General features: G+C 39.3%; 1 protein-coding gene across 1 annotated transcript; it reads right to left on the bottom strand.

Annotated features, from left to right (window-relative positions):
* Positions 1–812: 812 nt before the first annotated feature.
* LOC150079176 (ras-related and estrogen-regulated growth inhibitor-like) lies at positions 813–11,263 on the bottom strand. The gene is made up of 4 exons (XM_090383925.1): positions 10,840–11,263; positions 6,326–6,382; positions 3,743–3,816; positions 813–1,321 (listed from the first exon to the last, which is right to left on the bottom strand). The coding sequence occupies exons 1-4, from the start codon at positions 11,051–11,053 to the stop codon at positions 899–901; spliced, it is 768 nt and encodes a 255-aa protein (XP_090240051.1). The 5' UTR covers positions 11,054–11,263; the 3' UTR covers positions 813–898.
* Between the last annotated feature and the right edge of the window lie 591 nt (positions 11,264–11,854).

The following is an 11,854-nucleotide window of genomic DNA, read 5'->3' on the forward strand; positions in this document are numbered from 1 at the left end:
AATCAGGAACTTGATAGTATAAATTAGAGCTATGATGCTCAATACGTTCTACGTTGATTTCAATACTGTATTTGTAGAAGAATACGAGAAATTTACCTCAATATGATACGTAGAAAATATTGAGTTAAATTTCTCTTATTCTTCTAAAATATAATCCGGGACCCTGGTGATTGGTTCGTTTTAAGGACTCCTTTTTTGTTATAGCTGTTACATCTACTTAAGAAACGTTGGGGGAAGCACTTCTGTGTCAGTACTGAAGGTGTCACATCCAAGTGCATTTCCCTTTCGCAAGACCTTATAAGATTTTTGGTAAATTATTACATAATCTAACAAAGTTTAATTATTACATGTAATTTGATAAAATCTTGTTATAAATAAATTATGATGAACGTTGGGGGTTCATTACAAATTGGTAGATTTTCTTTTATCAAACGTCACGATCGACCAATTCAAATTTCTGTGAGGTTCATATGTGTGTGTGTGTTGGCCATCCCATATTTACGGGTATTTTCGACGCCTTGGCATTGGGTTTTAAGTTTGATATTAAGCATTGTGAAATGCAGGAGGAAATTCTTTACTATGAAGATCTGGCGAAACTCATCCCATAGAATTTGCCCTTCATAAGGAGATTTCACCATACCATTTTCAGTTCTTTTGAGGGTGAATAGAATTTAGGCATATCTTGTCGATGCCCAAGTCACTGAATGGTCAAGTTGACTATTCGAAATGAGAAAGGCTGTCAGTTCTACAGAATAAAACAAATCGTTCTGTCCATTTTGACTTGAACTAAACTAAATAAAGAGAGCACACAGTGGGACAGACATTGACGTTTAATGTCATCAGTACAATCATACACGCATATATACAGCGTTCACGTATCAGCTACCGTTTACAGTCATCACCGAGTAAACAGGCGACTCCTATACCGTTTGTGTACATCGGCTAACACAATCTCTTTATCGAGTTTCAACGTCACAGGAAACTTCCCCGTCTGTTCTTTCTGTTTTCTGATCTCTCTGTAAAGAAAGTGAAACGGCTGCGTCACAAGCGCGTAATCTTCCGTCGCTGCAGTTTCGAATGCTTTGCAACCCCACTTTTGAGCGAGTTCTTGAACTTCGAGAGAGGTTACTTCACGAGCATGTACGAGATCCCGTTTGTTTGCCACAAGTACCTTTGGCTTATTGTTCTCACCGATTTGGTCGATGTGGTCTCGGATTCGAATCAAGTCCTTCAAGGAATCTCTAGATGTCAGGGAAAGAATGAGGACGTATCCGTCACCCCAGTGAATCTGTTCTTCTCTTTTGTGGACTGTGCGCTCAACCTGGGAAAGAAATAAAGAAACTGCCTTAATGAGCCATTCGACACACACACAATACAGAAAATATTCGTACAAACGTTAAAGGTACATGGCTAAAGAATTGCAAAAGCTAATACTAGTGGACAAATTTAAGTACAAATGACAAAATTACAATGGTTTGCTAAATAACTGATGCGAATCAAATCAATGAAATTTAGTATGGAAGAGCATTATGTTTTAAAGCAACAGGACCACGCGATCTTATGAGTAAAGTATATGATTTCTGAAGTGAAGATTAATGGAAGTATTAAACAGGCCCGTGGTACTGAAGTACATTCCTCAAGGAGAGCACAGATCATCAAATCTCTATTGCGGTCATTTTTCATGATGGTTATGGGCCGATTTCAATCTCCTTTTTATCGGATAGAGATACGTCGGTCATCTTATTGAAGACTGAATCCGAATTCATCAGTAAGGTCATATTGGTCCATGCTCTTTGGTCGAACGGGCATGGTCACTTTACCAATTAAAACAGGCTTCCTCTGTAATAAGATTAAATGGACACGAATCGTAGGCTATCTCCCACCCTCCCATAACATTGGGGCACAGTTCAGTGGAGAACATTCGATCCTGATATTTTTAAATGGAAATATGGTGAAAAATATGCTGTATCTTTGAAAAATATTCCGTGCTCCGGTAGAACGATGATATATTGTCATCTTTCTCTGTCAAATGGTATTTAGAGCCAGATATCGGTCATCTGAAGATCTGGGATCCTGTCAAGTCCGAAATATCGAAGTGCACTTGCTCCAAGGCATTAGAACACGGGGATTATGGAACAGAGTAATAATTGTTTGACAAACGCCCATATATTTTATGGCCTCTAAAAAAAATGTGTTCCAGGGATCCAGCTCCTTAAATCCTTAATTATGTCCCCGTTCTACTTCGTACAACTGTTTTATCAAATTATTATTTCAGTGAAACGTGAGCTTATCATTCATATCTGTATTGTGCATATATATATATATATATATATATATATATATATTTTTTTTTACTTTTTTTTTTGTACAAGTGTGTTCAGGAGCTGATCTGAATGTTGAGTGGGCCGAAAATGTCAGAATAACTCACCAGGAAACTACTTACTCTGTCCTCCTGGGATCGATCAACTACACACTCGATCCAGAAAGTAGGAATTCTTTCACTCTCCGACGGGATTTGAACCTAAGCCTCTCCAAACGAATTGTTTCTACAATCGGGATATTTCATTTCGGTGGACATTCGGACTCTATCGATCATCAGCATACGATCATCAGCCTGCCCTTTTCAAAATGGTGTATATTTGCATGTCAGACTGTGTACATTTGCTTTAGCCACTTGGAGTATTTATATATTTCAATTTGATTTTTACCATTTCCTGGAAGATGTCCCCCCCCCAAACCATACCCGCTCTTTTAAATAATAGTCAGAATGAACAATCTCGGGATTGTGATAAGTCGCTGAACATCCCTAACATTCTTAATGTCGCACCTACACCGCATGCAGATGATAGATGGGGTGTGTCATTGTCACGCAGCAAAACAACTTATCACTTTTTTTTGGGGTATACCTGTGTTCGACGAAACATACAGATTCCAGTTGCCGATGGCTTTCTTTGAGCTTTTATCCATTTAGGACACAGAAATCTGACAACTACACACACTTCTTTATCCGTCCAAGTTTCAAGTAATTTTGGTTTAGGCACCTAATGTCAATAGAGGTGGGCCAGTTACATAGCTTTTTGATTTACGTGACGTTGCAAATTTTGGGAATTTCTTCAGTGTATTCCATAATTTAGGAATCCCGAAAATTTGATAATCGACGAGCAAGAAATTAGAATTTTCATCGGTTTGTTCAGTTCAAAATGAAGGCAAAATGAATGGACATTGCGACATCCATAAAAAAAAATTAAAATAAATCTCCTTGGAGGAAGAAAAGTATTACAATAAGACAGTCAGCAAGCACCAACAAGATATCCTGTAAATATCCAAATGGTTCTTTGTATTCATTTTCAGACAAGAAGATCTACACTGGCGAGTTCCATCTTAAACTCCACCACTGATACATTCTGTTCTTCAATCAGTGACATAATGAAATTTTGACTTCGCAAATTGTAAGGAGATATCTTGGTTAGTGCGATTCATTAAACTTAGATTATTCCATAAAGCGCTGCGCATTTTTTGGGTTAGGCTTTTCCCTAATTAGATGGTACACCAGTTATTTGCAAGTAGATTGGGAATTAACGCCCTGTTAAGCGCATTAATTCCCAATCACACACGTTAAGGAGTAACACGTGTGATATTCTCTACCCATGATACACCTTTGCTTTCTGATCAAGTCCCATTACGCAGATCTCGTCAATCATAACCACTTCCACCACCTCTCATAAAAATAGGAAATACTTACCAGGCCTGCTGTGTCCATGATCTTCATCACTACTTTTCGTCCGTCCACTTCGGTTTTATACGCATATACGTCCTCTGCAAAAGTACGAATGCAATGATTTATAAATGCAGCACGCCTCGAATCAATATCTTCATTTATCTGAAACCTTATTGTGAACTTCCCGCATGTATTTTAAGCTAAAAATAAATCGAACAGCCGACTGATATGCGCTGAGCTTTAAAGGGCAGACTGAGAAACTGCCAGCCGTTTATTATATAGGCTAAACAACCAGATAGTGTGCACTAGAAACACACAAAAAATATTTTTAGCGTGACACTTAAAAGTGGGACTTAACAAGGTGGGGAGGACGGATTGGGATAATAGTAGTGTTTCATATCAAGCGTCACGGGGGGTCTCTTCCAACTCTGTGGTACAAAACGAGATACTGAAGCCAAGTAGACACCTGCGTTGATATCTTCGTACTGTAGTGTCCGAGCCGCGTTACAGTCTGAAGGAGATAAAGGGTGAACCGATAAGAAGAATTCTATTTTAAACGCTTGTTGATTCTGATACTATCAAACATATTCGGTGCATTGTAAATAGAGGAGAAACTTGGGAAAAGCTTTCAGGATGGTTTGGACTACTCCACAGAAACTGCACTATTTCAATACTAGAATTTTTCAAGGAAAGAGAACTGCACTCAACCAAAATAAGGGATAGCAGATAGGTCCAGCACCTTAAGGACACAGGATAACACCGTTTCTGTGTGCAGCGCTTGGTTCTTTAAAGTTTACGAAAAGAGTATGCTCTGTCCAACACCTTTGAGAAGAGTATTGAAAGTTTATCTTGCATTACAGTACTGTACTTCCTCTGCAAAATACAGATGATATACTTTTAACTGATACTGAAAAGCTTGATCACGTGAAGATGTGCCTAAAGTTAATCGAGTGTTGGAACTGGATAAACTGTATGGCTTACTGATGAAGCACATTTTCACTCAGGAGGTTCAGTGAATTTGGAAGAATTTGGAGATTCCAGAAAAGAAGACACCCAAAGAGGCTGGAACAGCATCGTTCCAGCCTCTCCATAGCTCAAAATGCATCGCTTTGGGTGCGAACTTTAAGTACCAAAAGGCACTGTCGGCACTTTTATATTTTCCACTGGGAATTGGCCACCTTGACAATCAACAAAGAATGGCCCCATTACAATTTTATACTAGATGCGACGACACAGAGGCGGCAAAAAAGTGGACACCAAGGCGGTGACACACCCTGGAACTGCCCCTGCATGAAGACATGTGCAGACGAATAATCAGAAACTATGCTTAAGCCAAAATTTGAAACTCCTAGACCATATTGAACACGTGGTTTTGGGACAATAATATTTACCGCCATTCTTCTGCATCGGGGGTGTGTAAAAACAGTACTGCACTTGTTTGTTGCCATTAATAAGAAAATTCTAATGAGATGCTTTTTATTGCTCCACCCTGTACTTTCACCTTGCAATTACTGTTTTTCTCTTAGATGCGATTATTTACGGTTACGGCTAGTAATTCCTTTAATCTGGACGTGACTGCTCATAAGACACTACAAACGTAAAGGAAATTTAAAATGACCTGTACTGCAGGAAGGGTGCTTTATACCGCCCGGGGTTAAATGACCAGGTGGTGGAGAGAGACCAAAAATCAGAATTTCTTCATTAATTTCTAGCCTGAGTGTATTGATGGACCAGCTGGTCAGTGGCGAACATCGCTTATCAGAGAAGCTACTATTTGTAAACCAAAACACGAGGGGGGGGGGGTTATAATAACAGAACCTGTCGAATTATAAAATTAATTGCTCGTTGTGTCAGACGAATTTCCTTCGATCATTTGCACTGTATTGTCGAATACATGATTCCAATTTGGGGATGACAAACAATGCTGCTATGCCATGAGGGTACTACTATCGGATGAATGCCCCATGAGGGCATTTATCCCATCCCGTGTGTTAAAATCCATGTCATACCAAGAAAGATGGTGATATTTTTGACTCAATATGCAAACTTCTGATCTGTGTATTCTGGGGATGATGTGATCACCTATAGAATACAAACAATTTTATTCGTTGTAACTAATGATGAGCAACAAGAGGCTCGACGTGACATTCTGCTGGGTGAATGACCTTCAGTAAATCGCGAATGAAATTCAGTAAATCGCCAAATCCACCCACTCCGGAAATAGTAGCATGCTAGTTAAGAAGGAGTGGGAGAGAATCGATTTATAAATGTTAGTATGCAAATTTGGTATCTTTCGTGGAAAATATTAGTGCATGCTTTTCAAAAACACAGAACTTAGATTAATCTTACAAAATCCGTCTAAATAACAAACGGCATTCTTCAGACCATCCATGGGCAAAACGTATAATGAATTTTTACTGCTGAGCTTCGAAAGTACCGTATACTATAACAGAAAGAAAAAGAGGCTGCTCACTAGTTCTCTTCCACAGCATTAATAGGAGGTGTAAACTCGAGCCATCTGTTATAGAGAAGTCTACTTCAACTTGTCTTTCTGTATTATGGAAATCTGAGCGATCAAAGGAATGAAAGCGATCTAAGAATACTCACCTGATGTGGGATCATACTCGTGAATGAATCTCTTCGTAAGGAATCGAACAATTAGAGCTGAAATTAAAATAAAATAAAAGTTACTTCAGATAGATTAAATTTTAATATTTAAACTATATTAAACTTGTATTTAAAAGGGTTAAAATAGTCGAAATAAAAGATATTAATTGGATTTAATTAAAGCAAATTGGTGATTTTCGAAACAAAATTCAAAAAGCGCTGTACTTCAAGTAAAATATTATAAAGATTTACTTTTTACAACTTGCAAAGAAAGTGTTTAGAAAGTCTTTATTCTTTACATGCATAGAATTTCCAGAATATCTTCACGATGCTGGAAACTCTCCGTTTTTTTCTTTTCTTCAGCCTCGATCCTTTGTGTTATTAAGAGACATATTCCAGCAACTTGAGTAAAAAAATATATTGGTTGAAGTGCATGCTCGCTGACCTGGATCATAGACACCCCCTACCCATCTCCATCTGAAAATTGCTGCCACTTTGACCCGCTGATTGCTTTTCTTATGGGACATTCGCCATCTGAAGATGGCAGCGAAATAGCGAACGATGCAAGATGAAACAAAAATTGTTCACATGCTTGACAGAATTTCTGGAATGTGTGCTAACGATCAGAAAGAAAATAACACATGCGAAAGTACCGCTGATATCCGTGCACGCATCATTGATGATTGCGAGACTTCGCCCAATCCCCGATGTTGATATCCTCATAACAGTAACTAAGCCCGGATGGTAAAAGACTTTGGTTTAATTCTCATTCGAAATGAGAAAAAATGTTATGCGGGTTTCTCACCCCGTGGCAGAGTTTGTCACGAGTGAGGGTCCCATCTTTCCTTTTGTCTTTTCCATCTCGTAAAATTGGATTCTTCGTTTCGTCTAGACTCTAGAGAATACAATCAATTTACTAATACCATATACTAACGGTTAATTGCCTTAACAACTGAATCGCTAATTATGATCAGCTAGTCGTCGACAGCATTCAGATAAACAGGGTAATTGACGAGACGGACAAGAGTATTCCCTTATAACGATGGATTAGTAATCAAGTGTAGAATTAGAACCCTTTATGTTTTCGGACTTCCATCTGCGTTTAATTTTTAGAGACTTGTTTTAGCGTGCTGTTATGTTGTGGATCAGAATTTGCATTTCTCCCTGGGACAGGTATCTATCGAACTGGAAAACACCATCCTGTGGGCAAAATTATTTAAAAACTACTGAGGGAAAACATTTTGAAATATTCTGGGGGACTGTTTCCGGGTAATTAACAGTAAGGTACAAAACGAATAAAAAAAGCGGGACAAATAACTGCGTTTAAACTTTCCTGGCATTATTTTTTCCTCCATCCGAAACCCGGAAGCCAATTGGTAACTTAATTGGGACACTCCGTGCTATTCCTAACCGCTTACCCTTTCCTCCAGAACCTGATATTCCGTACGTTTTTGTTGTGTTCCCCTCAATTACTTCAGATATCACCAACGACAGCATCTCACGTGTCGGACAGTTTCTCTTCGCCCGTCAGAAGCAGGGGTTAGCTCTATTCTCGTTCCTGTCGGAGCAGCAACCCGTAACTGATTAATAGAGACATCTGCGTGCATTTAATACTCACGCCGTGGTAATTTTTTGAAACGTTTTTCTGGTTTGGTTGCTCTCTGAGTGCCACGTTATAATCTGATATCGCTTCTTTGGTCACGTTGTCGAGAACGTCGAAGGACAGACGTGTTCTCGTAATAATTTATACCAAAAGTAAAGCTATTCCTCGTACGAAAGGTGTTCCGGTTTGAGAAATAATTTTGCGTTGCTATCGAGGCTATTAATCACATTGATAATTATGGTAAATGCAAAGTCCTCCAGTATGATGGACTACAGGCAAAAATGTTTCACCGGTTTTGTAGCGAATTCAAAACGAAATTATAATAAATGGACGTGGTCTTCATTGGTTGAAATGTCGAAGAAGAATCTTTTTTTTTATCGACTATTCAGTCACAAAGAAATGGTGGACATCATCCGTGTGTGATGCGGAGGAAACATTTTAAAAAAGCTGTTTGAAGCACACAAGAATTCAGTTACAGTAATTGGTGTGTACTACTGTAGACTTTAGGTGATTGCATTTACAAGGATACGAAAATAAACAGAAATTCAGGGAAGAAATATTCGATGGGAAGAGATTAAGACGAAGAACACTTATTTACATAAATGGATAAAACAGTACTTTTGTCTGGCGTTGAAACTTCTGAAAAATTGGACAAACAAAACTTGTTGAAGAAAATCATACGCACACAGATCATTCCTGTAATCTGTCTTGTTTGTTTTATTGTATCATAGTTATGGAAGGGAGCCGAGGGAAAAGGTTTTGTGTAATTACTTCGATATTAATCTTTACTTCTCTGAAACAGTTTTGAGGGTGACCATAAAAATCTAAATTTTCAAGAAGTTACAGTTAAAGGGTATTGTTCCTAGGATCAGAGTGACCGTGTTTGGAATTTCATGTCTTCAATTGGAAAGCTTCATGATCGAAAGTCTACCGAAACAATAGAGATCACCTTCTTTGTCAGAAAATTCCTTATGGAGTCCCTGCTGCTGAGACTTGAGTAACCATATGAATTCGCACAGTCTTTTCTTATAACTGTATTTGGGGAGGGATGCGCATTTCAGTTCGTATGCCTCTTCCATGAAGCGTCCTAGCAGAATTTTTCTTCCTCTGTTTTCAAGAGAATTTTATTTTATTTACTTTTTCTAGTACTCACGGAAGGGCCTTCCAGGCGGTGATTGATCAGTTGAGTAACCATGAATTTTCCAGCGATAATCCGCTGCTCCCGGATTAGCATGGTTCTTAATATGATGGAGTCCATCTACAATCGAGCTTTCTGAAGTGAACAATGGGATGGGACCAAAATTCATTCCATATACCGATGCGCATCAAAGGGATCCACGCCATACATTTTATCTAGTTTCTTATCACGATAACAACTTAGATGATATTTCTCAAATGGTAGCGCCACTCGATGATCTCTGCTAGAAATTTATTTCGACACTTATTGTTTCTTTCTCTCTCTTGAAGATATGTACATTACCATTGACTGTAGAGCAAAGAACAACAACCGAATTTAACAACCAGTACGGTATTCGTGTTGTACCAGACTTCATTGGCGCATGAGGGTTGAGGTGCCTTTTGGCATTGAGGTTTCAATAAAGAGATCCAATATCTGTAGGAAAAGGCAGATACATATCTGATGATGATGATTCGCTATACATTGAGTTTCTATCTCCAGTGCAATGAAAATTGTTGGTGCGAAGTAAGAAGTAAGTGCATCCCATTCAGGTTTATCAATTTTCTTTTAATGATAAGTAGGCAGTGCTCTGGAATGATTAGATTTATCCACGCGATTATTCATTCATTTCAACGTATGCAGAAAAGAAATAGAAAAATATAAAACGAGTTTTATTACTGTTTTTAATTTATGACCGTTTTTCACCCCGAGCACTTCAAAAGCGAGCGTTGGATGACGTTAGCTAAATTTAGCTTGAAAATACTAGCGAGTGCTTTCTGCGTGATTTTTCTGTTACGAAGAAGGGCTGTGTTTACTATTCTCGTGATCATTCTTCATCCTCTGTGCTCGCGTGTTCTTTTGCTTTACAAGGCTCTAATAATATCCATCATGGCGACGAAACAGGAAATTGAAATTGGGGGATGCAAAGTGTGCGTATATCATATTAATATATTTATTATTGCAAAAACAAACTGATATTTTAACTTAGAAGATCGTCTTCTTTTGATATTTTAAATTATACAATAATCGGCGTACATAATTTTTCTTTTTTTTATCGAACAAATATTTGATAAGTAAAACGACGTTGCATTGGAAACGCATCTGTTATAATCATACTCAAAAAAAAATATTGATTTTAAGCAGATCCTATAGAATCCCTGTTGGCGAAAACATAGACACGCGCGAGCTTAGTGAATGAATAATTAATGAAATCGTTAAAGAACTAGCTGTCCCCTCTTATTCTATACTCCTAAAACTGAGTTTTTCAAAATTTAAAGAACAAGCCTAAGAACTACTGCTGCACCTTGTTTCAAATATTCAGCCTGGTTCTGGTTTGAAATGAGACAGTATCAACCAAGTAAGATAACAGTAATAATAATCAAGAAAACTTGGCATAACTGACGCTAAACGCTTGTCACCTACTCGTTATAGGTAACGAGTAGAACCTAGAGAACGCCGAATAATATTTATCCTCACAGACACTTCTTATGGTGGCGCACTCCAAGCTCCAATCCAGGAGCTTGGAGTGCGCCACCATAAGAAGTGTCTGCTCAATGGCTTCGTGCTCCACTTTGCCCAACTTTGGGAACGAACATATCCAAAGATCGATTAAAGAAATTTAAAACGCAGCTTGGAAAGACATTTAAGATAACAAATAGTTCATCTGGAAGAACAGCAAAGCTTCTAAGCCGTATACATAAATTTAGTGTGAAAAGACGGACTGGCGCCCTCTACCTGATTTTCCTGCACCATCCTTCCCGAACACGACTATGTTCGCCGTGTCCACGTCATTTCGCTGCTCGGGCAAGCTCTCCGGATCATCGGGATCACTGAACGAAGGCACACTGGATGCGGAAGTAGCTTCGGCAGTCACGGCAATACAAGGAGGGTCAGTCGACTGAGCGTCGTACGGGGTGGCAGTTTGTACGCACTCCTGCGAACTTTGCATCGTTGCACTGGCGACAGCTCCGCAAAGTCCCACCCCTCCTGCGTTAAAGGGAACGCTGGCCTTGCGGGAGTAAAGGCGAAAGGAACACTCGGAATGCAAAAACGCTTCTCGTACGCGAACTCCGAGTGGACCGATAACTGTCGGGACTGCTCTGTCACGTGCCCAGAGGAACGCGAGTCGGCTACGCACCTCCCGGCGACTGTGGAAGCTGTAACGGGGCCCTCCCGCGATTTGGCAGTTATTACGGGAGAAGCTATGTTTAGTTTGTGAGCGAAGCCGCGAGTGGAGCCTGTTCTGCCGGAACCAAAGGTGACGTGTTGTGTGGAATATGGCAAAGGTAACCGCTCGTGTTTTGTTGTATCCGTGCCCTTCTCGTTCTCCTACTCGTACCGAGTAAATAAGCAGCCGATGAGAGCAGCGAATGACAATTCAATGAGCTGTCATTTGCACCGAGACGTTCATAAACTTTATTTCTGTTCTTTTGCTCTCGACCTTCTATTTATAGAGCGTGCGTGGCGCCGCTTTATAAGGGTCCCCATTAAGCGACAAATCGCCGCACTTCTTGTTACTGACTCAGATTGTGACCCACATCTGTTTGGCGAATGTGTTTGCGTAATTCGCCACACCGAAGGCTGACAACGACGAAACATTGATTATAGGCGACCGTAATATAATTATCGCGTTTGTATGCATCGTTAAAATGGCTTTTTATTTTTAAAGGAACAGCCCCTCTATTTAAGGAGCAAATTTAGAACGAGGAATAGCGCGATACACCCCTTCGCAAAAGAAAAGAAAAGAAAC

This window comes from Mastigoproctus giganteus, chromosome 10, assembly GCF_048544385.1.
Source record: "Mastigoproctus giganteus isolate SK-2022 chromosome 10, ASM4854438v1, whole genome shotgun sequence".
NCBI classification, from domain to species: domain Eukaryota; kingdom Metazoa; phylum Arthropoda; class Arachnida; order Uropygi; family Thelyphonidae; genus Mastigoproctus; species Mastigoproctus giganteus.

Coding starts and splice junctions, on each gene's coding strand:
- LOC150079176 (XM_090383925.1), bottom strand. CDS start 11,053: ATGCAAAGTTCGCAGGAGTGCGTACAAACTGCCACCCCGTACGACGCT. Junction 6,383..10,839: donor GGATGGTGCAGGAAAATCAG/GTAGAGGGCGCC, acceptor TTTTAATTTCAG/CTCTAATTGTTCGATTCCTT. Junction 3,817..6,325: donor CGAGTATGATCCCACATCAG/GTGAGTATTCTT, acceptor GTACTTTTGCAG/AGGACGTATATGCGTATAAA.